The following is a 21,285-nucleotide window of genomic DNA, read 5'->3' as shown; positions in this document are numbered from 1 at the left end:
ATATTAAGAACATAATTTTTGATAGCTGAGGTTGTATATCAGAAGTAACTTGCCCAAACTGGACAACAAGTCTCCTTTTCTGTAAGATCATGAAATGCTTTGTAAGAAAGCAAACAGCCTTCCCCCTCCATGCCTCACGTACCAAAGAGTGTTCTACATGTCTGTGCTATATACAGCTTAAATGCTTTGTGCAAGAAAAACAGAAGAAACACTCATCTTCTGGTATTACTCAAACCAAGCATACTGCAGAGATTAAATAACTGAACTTCTTCCCACCCCACAGCAAATTGCTACTGTATCACTACAAATTTTGATAAGTTTAATATGTAGATGTGTAATGCTGTTTTTTCTTAATGAGACTGGTTGCATAAACTTACTATTCAAAAAGGAAAAAAAAAAATCTCATGTCACAACTGACACTCTTGTTTGCTTGCTGCAACCATACATCAAAAAAAGAGATGTTCACACTTCAGAATCACTGAATCCTTAAGAGTTGTAAGGCATCTCTGAAGGCCATCTACTCCAACTGCCCAACAATGAACAGGGACACCACAGTTACATCAGGTTACCCAGGGTCTGATCCAGTTTTGCTTTGCAAGTCTCCAGCAAGGGGGCATGAAGAACAACCTGGCTGATGGGCAAGAAGTTTCAGTGCCTCACCACACTCACTGTGAAAGATTTTTTCCTTTCATCTAACTTAAGTCTACCTTCTTTGAGCTTGAAACCATTTCTCCTTGTTCTATCACCACAAAACCTGCTAAGGGGTCCATCCCCTTCTTTCCTGTAGGTTGTTCTTTTGGATTCTTTAATTTCTAATATCCTTGCATTACATTAACATGGCTATGCAGCAACAGAAATCGCTAACCCAGGTGGTTAGGTGGTGGAAAGGAACTTGAGTTAGTCTTCACATTGTACTCATTTAATTACAGCTCAAATCAGCAGCACTCTCCCCTCTCCTCCACTAAAGCTGTAAGCAAGTACTTTGGAACAAAAGCTGGTGAAAACCAGGCTTCAATTTTCAGCAACCAGTTTCCAGTAACTGTAATCTGCTTTATTCTGGTGATCTCTGCATCCTTTTCTGTGGGTTTAGAGTCCATACACTAACGCAGTGTGGCATGTGCAGTACTTGACATACGTTTCCTTTAAGCTTCTCTGCTTAACAGCATACAAACCAAAACCAGAAAATAAATCACAACAGTGCAGATAATATTGCTGTTTCTGAAAGTATTAAGTCAAAGAACAGTTTCTTCCATTAGTGATGGGGAAAAAAAGAAAGCCTCCTATGAGCTGGTAAATGTGTAAATACTGCTGAGAGGATTGGGGGTTACTTTTTATTTATTCTAGGTAAAGAATGGACACACATTAGACTTTTGTGCTCACAGCTGTCAGCATAGTTATTTTTTGTGCAGTATCTTCACTTTCTTACAAAAAAAAATCACTGTAATGACCATTAATGAACCATTGCACTTAAATATACAGAAAAAATACATACAGAAGATACACAAAAATATAAGTAAAATTAAATGTTTATATGCTTATAAACTATTTATTACAAAACCCAAATCATTTCACTGGATACACTCATTGCTTCAAGTTTAGAAACTGCCAAGTTCTGTACTACGTAGAAAGTTTTCTATTTCCAAAACATATTTCAGGACGTGTTGTATTTTAATTCAATGAAGAAACACTTATCAATTACATCAGCAAGTGACACTGCCACTTAAGAGTCTTTCTTTCAGAAAAAAAGGCTAATAGTTTCAACTATATTTCTGAAGTATTGTTTTCTTATATGTTATAAAAGTGTCATGTTTTACACTGACATAACTCCAGATCTGTCTTCCAAAAGGTTAACTTTGCCCAGCAATCTGAACGAGCTTCTTTATCCTTATACAGTTGTTCATCATTTCCTGGCACTTGCTGTTCAGTACATAAGGCCTTTCTAGCACTTAGCTCTCAAGCACTCCAACTTTCACATAAGAGAAAAGCAGGCTCACATCAGTCCCCATTCTAGCAATTATGGATGTTCTTAACTACTGTACACTTGACAGAGGGTGAAAGCAATAAAAAAGTACAAAATTCCTTCTATGATTTCCACACTACCTCTGTTCACAAAGGAGAGCAACTTGAGATCATTGGCACAGATGTCAATGGGCAAACTTAATTTCTTCCTAGATGTCTGAGTCCAAGGGGTCCCTTTGGCCTCAAGAGAAGAGACACTGGGAAACAGGTGGCTCCACTCTGACCTACATATTTCTCTTTTGCAGGCTCAATAATATCAGCTCCATAGTGTTAATGCTTGCAATTGAAATGGAGAAATACCAGAAGGATGCCACTTTTGACATGCCTGATTATCTCTCAAATGCCAACAAGGGCAGAAAATGTTTCTATGTTATTTTGATATATTTTCTCTACATCTGTTACACAAATGAGTCTAAATCTGTGCAGGCCTACTCTTCCAGACCAAGTCACTAATCCTGTCATTAACCTCACAAAAACACTGGATTTTTATGCTCACAAACCCATTATTTAATGCAATGAAGATGCTGTCATTGTTCAGCACAGCTAAGCTTCATGTTTGTGCTTAACCTTTTACTATGTTGCTGTAAAAACAGAAACAACAACAACAAAAACAACTCATGAGCACATAAAACAAGAAAAAACAAGGGGTAACAAACTTCTCACTGCTTTTGCTTTCCTGAACTGTGCACTGTAGGATGCATTTTGATATCTCACTACAAAGCAAACATCTTCTGAAAGAAGAATTAACTGGCAGATTTTTGTAGATTTTTCACATTGGTAATTGCACTGTAAACTTTGAATTAGCATAATGGCTAAGAAGAATATCTTAATATAAGTAGATGAGATGTCCTGTTTTCATCCACTGAGATCCAGTTGCAGCATTCTTTGTTTCCTTGTAACAGTGGAGGCTATCACTTACACTTCAAACAGGATCTGATCCAAAGCCCAGCAGAGAATTTCCATTGATTTCAACAGGGCTTGGACGGAAGCATTATGCACAGAGCCATTCTTTCTGGTAGTGGTAGCAGCTATAACTCTGAAACTGGTTCTTGTGAATTCTGCAACACTTGTTTTTTTCTTAATACAAGGATGTATTAAAAAAAAAGATACAGAGCTAAGTTTCTACTCCTCATTTGAAAAGTTAGCCTTAGTGCACAGAAATTTCAACAAATTCTAAATGCTAAATACAGAAATGTGAAATTAGACTTTAATACCCATCTCATGATTATATTTCCATATTTGCAGTCAGCAACGAGTCATTAATACTCCTGTTCCTGAACTTTGAGGTTTATCATTTGTGCGTTTTAATTAAAAACTTTCTAGCTAAAGCATCTAAAAACTTAGATCATTTTATCTCTTTTTCCTCTTATAGCAATCCACAATAAAATTACAAAACTTTACCCACATCTTACTTCTGTTCAGTCACTACTGCTACAGAAACCAAGTATTGATACTAATATTATTTCACCTGCAACATTTAATGAATATTTATTCCAAAAGCTTACAAGATATGATTATACTTCTACGAGGAAAAACAAGTGAATATTGATTTCATCACTGATACAACGCAAATACTGGTATTTGCTTAAGTTTCATAATTCCCAACCCATTTTGACCTTCAGAAGAACAGGAGTGCCACTCAACAATTAAAAAAAACTTTCTTTTGTTTAAAAGCAGTATTGATATTGAAAGAAACTGGGCTCTCGTCCAGGTCTGGTTCAGATATCAAAGGTGAACAGGTCTGTAATTCTACATACCTAGTTGGCAGCTTCTCAAAGTCCACATCCAAAAACTGTTCATAGCTAGAAACAAAACTATCCAACCAAAGCTTCAGGTAATCTGGATCTTTCTGGAAAAAAAAAAAAAAAAAAAAGGAGAAGGGTAAGAGAACATTAAGAAATACAGTGCCTGAGGTCATTAATCAGCAAGTCTGGAGCAGTAACTTGAACAGAAAGCTCTTTCCTTAACACATTTCAGCTGGGAGAAAGGAATGAATAGACTAATTTTTAGAACAGATTTCACAAAGCTCTGTTCTTTGAGCTTCTCAGACATATTGTGCTATGTGATAATCTTGTTCTGCATATCTATTCATTAGTTGGGTGTTTCCATTTACTGGTATCAATGCCAATTGAAGCGTTCTAGCCTACAAACATCCCCTCCCACACCAGTTCCAATAACCTTTATCTCAAGTACATAACTTTACAAAATCACTAGCATATTTTTTTTTAATCGATAGCATAGAATCTAATACATATAATTCCTCATGGCCTTTTACAGTTACTAAGCACAGGGATCCCCTTCTCATATTAGACCATTTTCCCTGCTCCCAAGACCCCTTCAACCCAAGCAAGTATCAGAAAAACAGAATTCACTATCATTATTATATCTAAACTGCATTCAGATACAGTGACAACCTATATAAAGCTGATGCATCTCTTCCATCTGATTTGCTTTTATTATCTTCATTATATTTTCTCACTCTTTTTTCTCCAGATTTTTTCCTCCTTTTTCTTCTTTTCATTCCTAATGTCCTCCTTTTTCATAATCTTCCTTCTCCCCATTCCTGCTTCTATTTCCCTTTCACAATTTTTCCTCAAGTCATCATCCCCTTTCTTTTTCTCTTCAACATTTCCCAAGAAAGGACATTGTGGTCTACAAGCCTGAAGCAAACCTATCCTCAGGTTTACTATGCACCGAACTACTTATCTTAGATGTCCACCTATTAACAGCAATCAAGATGAAATTGCAACATACAGAATTAAGAAAGCTGTTCATATACAGAATAATTTGAAGGTTTCTAAACTATTGGCTTAAGCTACAAAGGTCAACAGATCATCTCAAGTAGGTGGGTACAGAATGCACATTTATCAGTTTCAGAGATCAAACACGTGGAAAAAAACCAGAAGATGGGCAAGAACTACTGCTCACTAATATCCAAACTGAATGGGGCTGGAAGTAACAGTATATGCTGTCCTCATACATCGTTGGCTTTGCCTTAGGAATCACTTATATTCCTACTGTTCAGTGTGCTGAACAGTACTATGGCTTTTTAAAAATATTTGTGTATTTATAGCTGTAACTTCCCTGTAATTCACACAGGTTATTTTAGCCACATGCTTGCTGTTTCACAGGCTTGTAAGGACAATTTAAAATAAGATGCTATTTTGGCAACTACAACATAGCTAAGGCTAGAGAGGACAAGGCAATAGCATCTATGGCAGAGTAACAAACAGAAACTTGGCCACAATCACATACATGCACTTTGCTTAGTTAACAGCCATGATAATACCCATGCATGAGGAAAAAAAGGATCTATTTGACGTTCTTCCTGTTGAAGGAACTGCTTTGATATTCTTGGCATGAGCAAGTTCTCCTTGAAATAGAACATGAATCATTAAAAGGATTCAATTAGTATTCCAAAACTAAAATAGTGTTGACCCAGCTGAGACTCATCTCTAGCTGTTGATAGTAAACTGTTGTAAGAAACTCAGTGGTAAACTGTTGTAAGAAACTCAATGGTATTTGATCAAGAAAAACTAAGGAAGCTGACTGAGGATTGCTCTAGAAAGTATTCTGGATGAAAGAAAAGAGAAGAAAATATTAAATGTCTGCTTGCTCCCTTTCAATAATAGCTGGAGCCTAAATCTACTTCAAGCTTGAGGTTTAAATAAATCTCCTTATCTTTAAACAATAATGCCTTTGCAAAGCTATCAATGAAGACGTGCAGCAGAAGAAAAACTGGCAAGGAAAATACAAAAGAAAGTAAATACATAGATGGCAAAAACAGGACACAGATGATAATAAGAGTGAAAAGTTACTACTGAGCTGCAGTACACACACAGCTCCATTTGCATTACCACTGTAACTCCTCCATATGAGGTAAACATTGCCGTTAGCTCTTGCTTTCTAAACATACAGTCAACTGACAAAAAGCAAGAGCTGCAATACCATTTGACCATTACCTGCAACAGCCTTTAATTCTGCTCCCTTCCACCTCAAACCCCAGCCAGCCAATTGGTTATACATTATTGAGTTATTAAAAGAATCAGCTTTGATAACAAAATGAGATAACTACTGGTATGCAGTAGTAGAAAACAGTTTACACGATAATAGACTCACTTGAGTTCAAAATCTAGAAATTTCTCAAGCAGTAGCATGAACTCAACATCACTTGGAGGAAAGAGAGCAAACAAGGTCATTTAGCAACTGAGTCTACATAAGAAGCATTAAGAAATACATCCCTATTATAGACCATATAAGCTTACTACCATTTCAGAAATGAACACACATACAGACATAAGAGCTAGGAGTAAGTAATCATCCCAAGAAAAAGGTGACCATAGTCAATTGTCTTGCTCCAAGTGAAGATACATAAGCTTTCACAGATACATTAGAAACCAAAGTTAAAAACAGCTTTCAAACTTTGAATCTGGCCCAGGTTTCTGTTTTCCTACATTAGCAGTGACCAGTGGCCGTTGCATGCAGCATGTGGCTGAAAGCCACCAGAAATCTCAGCTTTACTGAAGCACTTTTAAGAAAGCAAACTTACAGTGTAAGTAAATGTTACCTGTGACAAAACAGATAAAAGGATGCCTCCTTCTTACACAGCTAAATAAATACATTTCTGAAGAGCAGCTTGCTTGATTCAAAGCCATCTTACATTTTCCCACATTGAAGCATGATGGATTACAAAACAAAAAAATTTGTTTACATTGCTTTGGTATTTTAATTTTACAAGAAAAACAGATATTAAGGGCACCAGCTACTTCCTGTGCATGATGTAAACCAGCATCTGCACTTGAACACTGTTTCAAGGTCAGCTGCTACCCTTTATTCTGACATTGGAGTTTGATGGGTTTCTTCCCATTTCCCTTTTCAACTATTCTCTTTTCTCATGATAGATGTGGTAAACTTAATTAACAGCAGAATACAAACTGACCTAATTGTTTAATGCCAGACCAACCTTGAGACAGTACATACTACAGCCTCAAAAATGTGCATTACCACACAGCACAGGCTGGAAATAGGCTGGAGAGCAACCAATCACTGAACAGCAACCTCAATTCTCTACAAATTGTTGGACATTTCATTTTCTCCACAGAAGAAAGAAGTGGAATTTTGTCAGGCCACAAAGCATCTTTAATACTCAAAAGCCTTATTATCAGCAAAAGCAGCGAAGCCTGTGCAATACATTCTCTTCATCACTGTTTCCAGATTACCAGTAGCTGTAGGCTGTATATCAGACAGCAGCTCCAAATTATTTTTAGTGGTGCTGTTGAAGATGTACCACACTTTTAAGACACAGCTTACAAATCAACATTCTGATAATGCATCACAAGGACACTGTGATCAACAATGAGTTTGATATCTTTTCCCAACCTCCTCTCTCCACACACACCTGCAGACATGTCCTGGGAGATCAGCAAGGAAGACAGAGGGAAGCTTTTCATTTGTACAACAGCAGTAAATGTAGAAGAGAAGACATAGGTGGTAATAAAACACCTTCCAGAACTCCACAGTCATTATAAAGAAAAGAAAATGTTGGTTCTGGAAATTGTACAGCTTATTAAGTCATAATCCTAAGCACTCCTTTTATTTCCAGAAGCTTGTGTAACTTCTGTGCAAGACAGATTTGTGCATCTTATTTGAATAACAATTCATATATAGAAACTACATGTTTGAAAATTTTGAAAGATGTTTCATCAAGGTTCAAAATTCCCAGAAGCAAAACCCCAACTTAAATTAACCATCTGCCCTCAGGGCAATAAGCTGACACAACCCAAGCTTTAACAGGCAGTCTAATGATGTGGCACTGTGAGGATATATGCAAACCTGGAAGGAAAAACAAATTTCAAAGCCCTTCACCTGAAAATTGTGAAGCAAGTCACAGATACATAGGGCCTGAGCTTAAGCTTCTAAACTCAATGTATTGCAATGAAAACCCGTAAAACTTCAAGGAACAATCATTCATCTGCACTAATGAAAAAAACTGCTTTAAGCCTATTAAATAAGCTGCAGCTCAGAGCACCACAAAGTGAAAACATTTTCTAGTTCCTTCCTTACTTTTTTTTTTTTTTAAACAACCTTTAGGCTTCCATTTGTACACAATTCTCAGAGCACAGTAATAGTCATCAGAGCTCTTTAAAATGAAACACTGCCAGGTACAAGCTCTACTACAATGCGTGCCAACAGGTACAGCAATAAAAGCACACCCAGAAGTGTCAGTTGTGGTTTTTCCATTTGACCAGCACAGCTAGCACTATGCTTGAATGAAGAAGGTTGCTAAATAACATCAGTTGATCTTCTACACTGGTTCTACACTGGATTACACTGTGTAAAACACTGCAGCTAAGCAGTGCCAATCAGCAAGTTTCTTATACGGTCCAACATTTCAACATTTCAATGCACTAGAACTCCAGCAAGCCATCCTTTACCTTGGTATAACTGGGAAATAAGCTTCTAATGCTAATGCCAACTTCTGTGCTCACCAACTGCACCACTTAATGTAGAGAAGGATTTTTCCAACAGCAGATGCAACACTGAGGCAATAAAAATAAATGAAGCTAAGTACAATCAACACTAACATGGGACAGGCTCTTTTCTTTGATACATTAAGTTGCCTACAAATGGCAACAGCACTGCCTGCTCTTTATGAAGACTGATTAAATGAACAACAAAAAAGAAAGCTTCTAATTCAGTCATTTCCCCAGTAACTAGTTTGTCTGGGCAAAAAGGTCAACAGGAAATGGAATTTTTTACATGAGTGAAAACATTTTTTTAAACTCATAATACTCCCTGTAACTCTTATAGCTAAGTCTAAGTTAAATGAATGCATTTTATGCAGAATTGGTATTGAAGGCCTCCTCCTAGAAGTCTCCAGACCTGTGGCTGTGAAGTACTACGCTCTACCAGGGCTTCAAGCAAAGCAAAGGAAAAGGGCAAAGATCACAGGGCTCCGCTGGGAAGCTGAAGCCACTGAACTGCACCAGAGCAGCCAGCAGGGCTGCACCCCATGGACACAGCCCCATTAGGACTAAGTGGGGCTGAAGACCCTCAGCACAGCCAGGCCAGGTAGGCTGCAGGCAGCAATTGGGCAGCCTTGTGAATGATAAACTTCTCACAAGGGCATTAGCAGGTTTAAGGGCACCTTTTCCTCTTTGTATTTCCAAACACAACAAAGAATTTCAGCATAAGATCTTCCAGCGGCCCACACCATGTGTGTCAGAGCACTGATGCTTTCTGCAAACCTTTAAAAACAGTAAAATGCCAAAGCAGAACCTGGAAGAATCAACAATACAGTTAGAATTAATCAGAGACATGATAAACTGTTATATATTGGCTAAACTGCCTTGAGAAGTGAAATCAATTCTAATTACCAAAAGAAACTGCATTTGGGCACAACTTATTTTAACCATAATATTTACTTTTGAATCAGCTCTTGAATTGAAAGCTAAAGAAAGGCTCTTCGGTAGCAACTAGGAACCTCTTCCCTCAAAACACATATAAGCATGCAGATGTCAGTTCAATTTCTGGAGCTGAAGAGAGAGGGCATATGCTTTCTAACCAGAAGCTGAAGTGACCCATGATGCAAACAAGTTTGTGATAAGTTCAAAACTTCTGTTTCACATGGAGACTTTTTTTTTAAAAAAAAAAACAAAATACACTTACAACCTTCACTTAAGATAGAATTCGCTCACATAAACTGAAAGTTAATGTTGAATGTTCCTTCTCTCTTCAAAAGTATAAAAACAACTAGAAACTGCCACTAAAATCTTATAAGGAAAAAAGAAATTACAGCTGAGAGCTAGAATTCCATTTCCTTTCCACTTCAGTGCTCAAAAAAAAAAAAAAAAAAAAAAAAGAAAAGCAAACTGAGATTTCTAACTAAAATAGAAGCTTCATTTATTTACTTAGTTATTGATTAAAGCTGCGTTTGAGCTGCAGCTCAGAGGCAGCACCAGAGCAAGACCCACTCCTGCCCACCTTGCAGCACAGGCTGCTGCTCCATGCCATGACATGGCACCAGCCTTTAACTTTCTCTTTCCACATCAAAGCTGGCACAACAAACCAGCAGCACTAACAGCTGGAAGCCGTGTTTTAAAGATCAGGGAATAAGGAGCATTCTGAATAATTTAAAGGTTACTAAACTTCAACATGTCAAAAATCTGCCGTGTCAGGATAATCCCCAATTTAACAAAAATTCAACCTGATAAAGGTTTAGGGCTTAATGCTCGACAGCTTTGAAATTCCAGAGCTCCGTCATCGATTTAAATAAGAAAAGGACTGAGCTGCAGCAAGAGCACAAAGCCAGTTTCTGTCCTGTCAAGCTTCTAACTTTCAGTGTGATGTAAGAGACAAGAAAAGAATACAGATGGCCCAAAGGGAACCAGGATGGTGCCAAGACAGCCAAAATATCAACCCACTATTTCACCATCAATAGCCAGATACTGTCAAGTCTTCCAGTAGATACAGAAAAACGCTGAGGAGAACCTGCGTGCAACTTCGATACAGACTTCTTTTGCGTATGGATCGCCTAAAGCAAGTTCTTATTTCTTTAGCCATGGATCTAACTGCTTTGGTCTTCTCAGTCTTATCAGCACTAACGACACACTGAAGGTACAACCTCCCTCAAATTAGCTCTTCAAAAGCACCTGCAACTATTTGGCACCAAATGCACTTCAGGTGGCACCATTTTTAAATGATTACCACAGATGAAGTCAGATTTCTGCAAATAACACGCTCCTTTCCCATACCCTGCTTTTTCTTAAAAAAAAAAAAAAGCTTTGCTTATCCAGTATTTTGAATGCTGCAGTCTTGGGGAGGAAAAACACTGTGCAGTCATACCTGAGCCTGCATACTCACTGCCACTCTGGGGACCATGTTGGAATTTCAGGTTATACCAAAAATACACACTTTTCACCTCGCTACTTCTCTTAAATTCCAAGTACGCTCCTGAAAGTACATGAACACCAGATTCAATTAGAGCAGCAGTTTAAAAGCACATATATATTAAGGAACTCCATAAATAAAATTGTTTCCCTGCTTGATGCTCATCCATCATCAACTTGCATTTCCCCTCAGCTTTGGAAGTTCAGCAAAATCACAGGTAAACCAAACACAAGTTTTGTGTAATTAAAAGCATTAGCCAAGCCCGTATCAACAGAGATGGGAAAGCAACTTACAAGGAGCCTGCATCTACCATAACCACTTTCTACAAAACCTATGGGCTGGAAATCCTGGGCTTATGTCTCATCTGTATTGTCAGTATACAGTACAGTATTTACTTCACATGCTGCTTTAAGAATAAGAATTTTCCATAACTTCCAAACATCTTTTCATCAGTTCCTAAAATCTCCCTGCACATTTCAAGCAAAAGTTCCTAGAAAACTATATGAAGGTAGAACGTTTTCCTAAAACAATTACCAAAAGAATAAACCTGTAATCTTTTTTAAAGGAGTTAAACTGCTTTATTTTCATTTTGTTTCTCTTAAATGTTTCTGGCGTTACTGCTAAATTCTTATTTCTAGTTAGCACTACTTGTTAACCTCTGCCTTAGCTTCCTTATTTGTTCTTAAATGTATTATTAGCAAACTCCTAGAGAGTTCTTATGCAGATTCTGGTTATTTGATAATAAAATGAGTACTTCATTTTCCTTACATTAATAAATAAAAGCAAATACATTCACTGTCTCCATTCAAAATTCAGGAATGCCCTCAATCAGATTTTCATTTACATACAACTGTTTTATCAGCACAGAAACCTAACTGCTAAGTTTAGAGCTGCAGGTGCATGGAGGAGATGTCTCATAATCAGATGCCTAACTTAAAACAGCCTTTATTACATTAACCATGTTCAGTATTCATTTATCAGTGTTTCCTGCTCTATGTCCCAATCTTCCTCTATTGAATCCTCTCTTTTATTACAAGATGAATAGTAAATGCCATATGATCAAATTACTTTTTTATTAAAAAAAACAACAGCAAAAAAGGTTTTTAATCTTTACTGTTGAGGTGGTCATGCTTTGATGTTTATTTGCTTCCACCTTCCCTCCTTATATAAAACTCTTTCACCAAGAAAAGCTCAGTAATTAAAGCAGCTCATTCTTTTTTATGGCAGCTGCTTAGCCTTTCTAAAGCCTGTAAATATTTCAACAGTATCTTTTGAGAACATTTGGATTCTGGCATTAAGCCACAATGCCACTGAACAGGCAGCTGGCAAGCCTTTCTGCTCACTCCATTGGTGCATTAGAGCACAAACAGAGCACATTCGAGTTGATTCTGCAATGTTCTTCAATCAGGACACGTGGAACCCCACATATGAACCAGATGAACATGTTAAGTGTGCCATAAGTCAGACAGACACAAAACAGCCCAGTGTTTGCTGTATTTGCCATTACAGTGCATACCACAGAACCAGAAGCCTGTGTTTTGTGTATTCTGATAAATCATTCACTGTAAGAAATACTTGATTCTTTCACTACATTAAAAACTTGCTCCAAAATATTTTCTACATTTTCTGGTAATGAGAAATGAATGAAATTCATTAAATCTGTAAAGAAGCTACATATATTATTCTATATTACATTTAGCTATAAATATAGAATACAAAACAAAAATAATTTCCCTGTTGCTTGTCTTACATCTGTTCTGCTTAGTTTTACCTGTCATCTCACTTCAGTTGGAAGCCTACACTACCAATGGCAGAGTGCTCGTTCTGGTTTGAACAGCTGCCTGTACAAGGTTGCCTAGGTCCATAACTAAGGATGATAACAGCTATTATAAATAAGTGAAGAAACTAATGTCTCATATATACACATACACACAAGTCAGTTATTTATATGAAAAGTTTCCATACTTAAAAATACCTTAACTGCATTAGTTCTCAGACTATGAGAAATTTCTTTAAATAGCAGACAGCAAAACCAGAATTGAAAACCAACTGTTCCTTCTTATCTATATCCATTCTTAGTTCAGCATCCCAAAGGCACAACAAGGACAGCGTCATCAAGCCACATCCACAATTGACTTGTGACAAGTTCTTTTGCCAGTTACATACTTGCAGAATCGCTGAGATATTTCCTGCAGATTGATTTAAATACATTTTACATCTGTGTAAAAGATGCTCATTCACCAATTTTGGCAAAGGAATGAATTTTCACAGCAGTGACTTAGGAAGAGCTGCTTTTTCTGCACACTTAGTTTGATCAAGCATTAATCTTGCCATAATCTGGATACTTCTTTATCCAACAAAGGCAGTGTATAACAATTCAATATGAATCACTGACAAATCAGCCACTGCACAAGAAGGAAGACAAGTGCAAGCTGAAGTCAGGATGAGATCATGTTTGGGATACAAAGGTCAGTGTTTCACAGGGCTTACAGTTTAACATCAAAGATTACATTGCAGTTATTTACATGCTTCTCATCACAATTAATCACAATTGTGCAAAATAAACCACATTTTTTGAAATAAGATTAAAACACCTCTTACAATGTGAGATATCAATATTCAACAATCTGATGAACAACCTCATAACAGTCTACTGGAAGGTATGCATTTGCTCTTGTTTGCTGATAATCACATGAAATCCCAGCCTTACAATGCAAGTGGTGAAGGGATTTGATTGAACTATGACATACTGTCTGGAATGCAGTACTTTGTAAAACAGCAGCGAGAGGTTGCCTGACAACACACGAAGCAGAAATAATGAATGACTCTCACACTCTTCCCATAGCACAGAGCACACATTAATTTAAATGAACTGTTTAATGTTTAAATGAATGCATAATGCCAACAAGCGTAGCTCAAGCAAATGGAACAAGTGTTAAACTTCCAGCTTCAAGTATTCACATTGCAATGGTTGTAAGGTCTGAGACTGCTATGTATTTACAGAAAAGAAACTACCAGCACACCACAGTTTGAAGCACCTGACTGTAGCAGTCCATTCCTAACACAGAAATCATGGTTTCCCCCAGGACCGCTTATTTCATAATTCAAGTTTGCCAATTCCTTTAAGCAGCTTATAAGGAACCAGAACCTCACATGTAATTCCTCCCATATAAATTAAAAAACAAATTCAAATGACAGGATTTGAAATACTCTAAGGCACTTTTAGAATAATACAGTCATATTTCATGGTTTGTGTATAGCTTTTTGGCTTAGGACTAAGATGCTCTCCTCTAAAAAAAAAAAAAAAAAAGTACATGCTATCAGTTTTGAAAGAAAATATATTAACAGGTAGATATCCCTCACCAAACCAGAGAGAACTAAGTTTCTCTCAATACAATCAGATCTGGTAAAAACAAACCAGCAGAACAGTGCAACACAAGAAAGTATATCTCTTAAGACAGGTCTTAACATAGCAAGGGATATGACTCTGTTACCTGTGTCAGCAAACACTAGAATATTATGATTAGCTTTACAACTGCTAATACACAGAGCCCCTAAAGATGCTGAGACTGAATGCTCTCTTGAAGCACAAGTTAGATAGAAGCTGACTGAGGAACACCTCTTTGCCTCAAGGTATTCTACCAGGTAAGTGCTTAAATGAAAACATGATTTTACTGAAGACGGACAGCATAAAAAAAAGCCCAGGACCAATTTACTCAGAGAAACTTTGCCTGGCACAATTAAAATTCTTACAGTTAAATTCTTAAAGGAAAGAAAATCATCTTGACAAGACTTCACAGTCACAGTACCCCATTCACTGAGTAACTAGCTCTCAAGTATACTATCTGGCATGGCTTTCACAAGCTATCTAACAAAGCAGAATCTTTTATAGTGCAGCTAAGTCCTTTTTAAAGCCCTTTGTAGTGTTTCTATCACATTTAAGAACTTGGACAGAAGAATGTCCTTTACAAGCCTAAGCCTGAAAAGATGCTAAATTACATTTCAAGTTTCTTCTGGGCCATCAGTTATAAGCAGCAACCTGCTTTTATAGGTGCTACTTGAAAGCACAAATTCTTTTTAAAGACTCCTTTGGACTGACAACCTTGTTTTTTATAGGCCACTTTATCCCCTCTCTTCCCCCTTAGATTAAAAGAGTTTGCCTTATTTTAACTGTACTTACATCCTGTGAAATTCCTATTTCCTTTTGTAAAACACATGTTTTCTTAGTGGTATTTGTATATATTCAGCTAAAGTCAAGAGTATAAAGTTGTACCAAATTACTTTTTTTTTTTTCTTCCTTTCCACTTTCAAGATAGGACTTCAAGCTTCTCTTGGAATGTGTAATTTCAAGGAAAAGATATGGAAGAGGGTAAGTGGACCCAACCATTATGATCACATTTTGTTTTCATTTAAGTCACAGTTCTTTGTTTCAGCATCACTTACCAGTCACTGCTCATATTATTTAATACATCCCCACCTAATTCCCTGTTTTCCTCTAGGTTTAAGAATGCAGAGAACCAGGATTCAAATGAGATGACAGTCCTTTAAAAGAAAAATCAGTCACTGAGGCACCACTCAGGCAGAGTTTCCATCCAGGATAAAAATGAACCAACTGTCATTTAGTCAGAATTCTATAACAGCTATGTAAATACACAGTAATTCATATTTTTCAGTTCACCAATATTCCACATGTCACATGTTCTGCATCTATTGCTAATACAGAAGACAATAGGAAAGAAGTACAAATGGAATATTTTCTGAGGTGTATATAAAGAGATAAGTGCTTGTATTTAAGCCTTTGAAACCCTTCCTGAAGGCAACTGAAGATTTTGTTTCATTAGAAATGAAAAAAATATTGTCATATAGAAGAGTATTTGATCACTGCGTAAATTAAAAATTCAGATTCTTTGACAAAGTCAAAGGATTTCTACATTATCTACCAGAAGATCTGGAAGAGGTGATATACACATAGCTGAAGTCTTACAGACAAGAAACAACACAAGATAATTTGGATCTGCAGTAAAAGTTACTTCAGAGGATAATAAGACATGAAATAATTTTGCACATTGGTACATAAACAACAACTAAGAAAAGGTTAATCAACTGCAATTGTTATAGTGCTACAGCTATGCTGGTTTAAGAACACAAGGCAACACTGGTAGAGCAGATCTAATGAAAGAGATTACTTCAGTCACATGAACAGGTCACAGAAACATTCAGATGAAAGCATACCCTTTCTCAAACTACCTCGGTTCACCTGGTAGAGCTTTTCTCCTGTTGCAAACTTATGTTACTGAAACATTTACAGGCATCTGCTGCATATTCACTTAAGTGAATCATGTTACTGTGTAGATTATAGTTAAGGCTTCATACTGACAAGCAATACACTAATGCTTGGCATTACCTTTATCTACTTCACCTGCTGCAGAAAGTTTTTCCTAGAGAATCTATGGGAAAAACTTGTGATATCCATTCTATATGTTTCCATTACCTTCAAATTATAATGCATGCATTCCTACATTTAGATCAGAAGATGGCAGCTTACATTTAATTTATATCAGTGTTAGAGTGAATAACAGCAATATACACAACAGATTATCGAGCATTAGGGAAAAAAACATTTTGAACTGAAAGCCACCTCAAATGATCACAGCAATTATCTGAGTTTTCAACAATGTTTTCTCTGCAGAAAGTTTGACATCATTTAAAAAACAACAAAACAAAGAACAACAAGGCAGAACAGCTGAGACAATTAACAATGCAATGGTTTCATATAATTTCCAGTGACTCAAATCTAAACTTCACTACATTTAATGAGTTTCTACACTGCTCCCAGGCAGCACCAAAAGCATCAGTCACATGTGGCTGTTAACTTTTATTAGGCATCTCAACAGCAGACTAATTTGCAACTTTGCAACTGTTGGTCCCACAAAGCACAGCTTTTAGAGGAATAGAAGCAAAAAGCAACAACAAATATTTTAGGTTTACCAGATTAAAATAATCTGAATATCAACTTAAAATAAACTTCTGCATCCATCAAAACACAAAAAAATAAGAGAAAACAATACTTTGCACGTAATATCATATGAAGACTGTTTTTGCAGAGAGGCTGTTCAGGTGTTCCAGCCTGCCCTGGTCTTCAACTACTACTAGCTGCTACATTGCAGGGAAGTCAACAAAGCTGCAGAAGTCCTCCCTTAATGCTACTTCACAGAAAAATAACTGTTGCAAATGACACAACACTGCACAGAGGCATCAAGAGAACATACAGAGCAAGAGGCATGACCCCACAGAAGATGGTTACACATTATCACACAGCACTTCAAAATTGTGACAAGCGTTGCACTGTAGCACACAGCACTATATTTAGCATACTATCGCCCAGGCCCAACTTCTGAAAAAGTCAAGATAAGCAATGCAAGTTGTTATCAGTAATGCCAAGCTTCACACTGAAAAGAAGTTAAATAAAGAAACAGTGAAATCCAAACAAGGCTGCAAAACCCAAACCAGACGCATCTGAGATCTGTAAAGCACCAATCCTCATTTACTCAGCTGTAACCGCCCAGCAGCTTTGGTCATTTGGAGACATCTCCCACCTTCCTTTCCCAGGAGGATGCCACAATAAAGTCATGAAAATGCAACACACAGGATATGATGCTACACTTCATCAGGCAGCCCCAAGCATAAAGAGACTTCTTCCTAAGCAACACTATCGTGTTACTGGTGATTATTGCTACATCTTCCCATTGTGCTAGATGCTCGAAGGAGAGCCAAGAACAGCACAATCTAGATGTTTTCAATACACAGCTGAATAACTTATATTCAACCCTCACAATACTTTATACCCTAAACTTCTTCCATTACTCTCAACGCCAAACTTAATCCAAGAGGGAATACTGCATTCTGGATGCCTTTCTCACGAAAGAAGGAAAGGATTTCAACCTAAATCAGTTACAGATCAAAAAAGAACAAAAAGCTTTGTGCCCAGTGTTTGTTGAAAGCACGAGTTTTTTGAACTCACTCTAGATGCCCTCAAATTTCAGACAAGCTATTTTACCAAAGCATAAATACTTCTGTGCAAGAAAAATTCCTTATCAGTATATGAATACATTTAACATGTCCATAATATATGGTTCTGGAAGAAAACATACCAAACTACAACCAAAAGTCAAATCACTGAGATCTCAAAAGGGCTGAGTACATCAAAATCCATATATATTTTTAATAAGTCTAAATAGTCTCCTCATTTTCAACACAAGAGCTGACCATACAGCACTTGTGTTCACATAAAGAAACTGAGCATCCTCCAAAGCACACATTGTAACTGGCAGTGCTTTATTCCTGTGGGCATGGTGACAATATGGAGATGGAAAAGCACACAATGAGAATAAAAGGTTCATGCAGAGGAGAAAAAGGTGCAAGAGATAAAAGAATTTTATGAAGCATAAAGTTCTAGAGGAAAGAAAGATTGGTTGAGAAAAATAAACTTGTTGTTTGGCTCAGCTCCCCAGCCCTGCATCTCCTAAAGCTGAGGAAAGCCTGGATTCTTGGAGTCTGTTCCAAGTATCTTTGTTCTTCTCGCATCGATGAACTCACTGGAAAAACATCCATCTCCTCCAGTGCTAGTCTATTTCCCACTGCTATTGGCATTCCTACTTTAGTTTAAATGGCAAAGGCCTATGCAAATACATTTCAGTCCAACAGATAACCCACGTGGGTATCAGTAAGAAGTCATAACATGCCACGATGCTTGCAACAGTTTTATTTTTAACTACATAATAGAGCATTAGTATTGCTAACACAAAAATTAAGAAAAGCCACAACTCAGGCTGCCTTGTGCAACCCTCACTCACTGCTTGTATGCAAACATTATTAAGACCATTTGTATTTAAGATGGCATACTATGGTCTTGAAGCAGATCTTCTGTAAAAATGAATCCACAAAAACAAGAGAACATTTACCCTTCCTGACTTGTTTGAAAAGTAAGAATCTGTGACACACATAAAAAGGGTGAGACTACAAAGAAAAAATGAAAAAGAAAACTAGGGAATAGGGCCACCAAAATCAATCCTTGCCATTGCCACAGAGTGTCCTATATGACAGCAGGCTGGCTCCTACCTCAGCCTTTATGGTTGGTCTGTTTGTTTGTTTTATTTTTTAAACACTCTCCTCATTTTACAAGTACCTGTTTAGATAAGCTGGAACCTATCCTGCATAGGCTCTCAGTAATCTAGCAGCAGTTAGGATTTAAACATATTAATTTCTTTACACTGTGAAATACACATAGAGAAACAGCAGAACTGTAATAGTGTTCCTGCCAGAGGAAAGAAGACCATCACTATCAACAGAGTAGTTGGATGCTGTGGTGATAACCAGCAAAGGAAGGCTGAGAAGTAATTTAATAAGTCTGCTTTTCAGGAAGGCTTTCAGTAATGTAGATTGAATAAAACAGAAACTGTACAGAAAATAATAAAGTTAAATACAAGATAGCAATGAATTAAATGAATGCAATCCATTCTAATACCACAGTCCTACGTAACAAAACACACCTAAAACGTGAATGCGTGCATTCACATAATCAAAAGGCAAAACTAAATAAATGCTGTAACCATGTTCATGCCTAACTCACAAAAAACCAAGCCCAATCTACAGAGCAAATCAAGATGTGGGCTTATAAAGGGTCTAAATTCACTCATACTTAGAGAAGCCATACACATCTAAGCAAAACAAAACATTAAAACACATTACAAGACTACTTTAAATACCTGACTTGCAAATACAAGAGGAAAGACGCACCGACACCCGCAGATGCTCACTCACCTTGCTGCAGTAAAGCATCCACAGCTCGTACAGCCTCTCCCGGGATGCCATTCCTCCCCTTCCTCCTTTCCTCAGTGCCAGCTCCTTCCGTTCAGGATCCAATCATGCCCAGTTCCCCAGTGCTCTTCCCACAGTTTTCAGCTTGTTGTGACACTTATATTATAATCCAATAAGAAGTCAAAGATCAAAATAACAGGGTCTCAGTCTCTCCTTTTTGGGTAAACATAGTACGACACCAGAGACTGAGGCAGCAGCCGAACACGCCCGTTCCTCGCCAGTGGCACTCCGGGTTTAATGTCTGAAAGCGAAAACACACCCTTCAGGCCTCCAGCGGAGGAGAGCAAAACAAACCCGGACTTAAAGCCCACGGCCAGCCTCTGGAATGACGCGAGGCCAGCGGCACCGCTTTCACCCCCGGCTTTACCTCAGCACGGAGAAGCCCGGCTGCCGGCCCCGCGCCGCCTTCTCGGCGCTGGAAAGAGCGAGGGACTGACGGCAGACGCCGAGCACGGAGGGTTCACCCGCTAAAGGGCCCGGGCGGGCAGTGACAGCCGCCGCCCGGTGCCCCCACCGCGAGTACCGCAGCCGCCCCGGAGCCAGGCGAACCGAGGCGGCGGCCACCCAGATGGAGACGCCGGCAGCGGCCTTCCCCATTCCCCGCGAGAGAAGCCCCGCGCCGCGCCGTCCGCTCCGTCGCCGCCTCCCGAGAGAGCGCCGCGGCTCCGCGCCGCCACCTACCGCATCCCCGACCTCACCCAGCTTTCCCCGCTCCTCCGCGGCCTCTCCCCACAGCCCACCTGTGCCACGGCGGGAGGCGGCCGGGCAGCCCAGGGTATTGAGTGGGCCGGGCCTCGCCACATCGCCCGCCCCGCCCGCATTCCGGCACACGCCCCAGCTGCCGCCAGGGGGTGGAGAAACCGCGGGCGCCATTTTGGCTGCGGGCACGGCCGCAGGCGGGAGTTACCCTGCGGGCGGAGTGACCGCGATCGGGAACAGCCAGAGGCCTGCAGGCCCCAATGCCATGGAGCGGCTGTCCCTGAGCCCTGGAAGCAGAAAGGCGCCTGTTGCGCGCCGGACCCTTACCTAAGGAGAGGTTCTATCAGCACAGCATCTCACGCAATTGAAACAGGCTTACACAGCCTGAGGACCACATATAAACAAACATATAAGCTGCTGCTGTTGTTTTAAAGCAGCCTGTGCCTTGCGTACAGAGTTCACACAAAACTAAAGAAATACTCCTGCAAGTTACCAGATTTCTGAAAAAGAATGAGAAAAGACCTCAGCTTGATGGTGTGGCTTTTTACAGGCACATCAACAGCTATCCAGCTATCCAAGACAGAGCGTGTAAGCTAAAAGCCTACTACACCATACCTCCGTAGTCTCAGCAACACTAGAAAGAGACTCTACATCTATCTGCTGTCTTAAAAAACAAGACCAGAAACAAGACTGTATCTAACTCTGAAACAGGAAGAGCAAGCTTTAGGAAGACCGGAGCTTTTATCTCCAGTGTAGGGGAACAGTTAGGGCTTGAACTGGTACACCTGGTGAAGGGCTGTG

The 21,285-nt window shown here is 38.7% G+C and overlaps 1 protein-coding gene across 9 annotated transcripts in view; it reads right to left on the bottom strand.

Moving 5' to 3' along the window:
• Positions 1-21,211, bottom strand: part of NBEAL1 (neurobeachin like 1) — a 77,767-nt gene extending 56,556 nt beyond the window's left edge. For 4 of the 9 annotated variants that reach the window (XM_052676423.1, XM_052676430.1, XM_052676431.1 and 1 more), the window contains exons 1-3: positions 20,812-21,211; positions 19,729-20,026; positions 3,777-3,868 (exon numbers count right to left, since the gene is read on the bottom strand). In XM_052676423.1, coding sequence (XP_052532383.1) covers positions 3,777-3,868; positions 19,729-19,779 — 143 coding nt within the window. In that variant the 5' untranslated portion in view covers positions 19,780-20,026; positions 20,812-21,211. Of the gene's footprint in view, positions 1-3,776; positions 3,869-19,728; positions 20,027-20,152; positions 20,362-20,466; positions 20,655-20,811 lie in introns of those variants that run through there. The other 5 variants (XM_052676424.1, XM_052676425.1, XM_052676427.1 and 2 more) reach the window with 5 other exon arrangements.
• Positions 21,212-21,285: the final 74 nt, after the last annotated feature.

Source organism: Tympanuchus pallidicinctus, unplaced genomic scaffold, assembly GCF_026119805.1.
Source record: "Tympanuchus pallidicinctus isolate F22 unplaced genomic scaffold, pur_lepc_1.0 scaffold15, whole genome shotgun sequence".
NCBI classification, from domain to species: Eukaryota; Metazoa; Chordata; class Aves; order Galliformes; family Phasianidae; genus Tympanuchus; species Tympanuchus pallidicinctus.
Note: the sequence above shows the minus strand (reverse complement) of the source record. Positions and strands in the feature narration are given on the sequence as shown.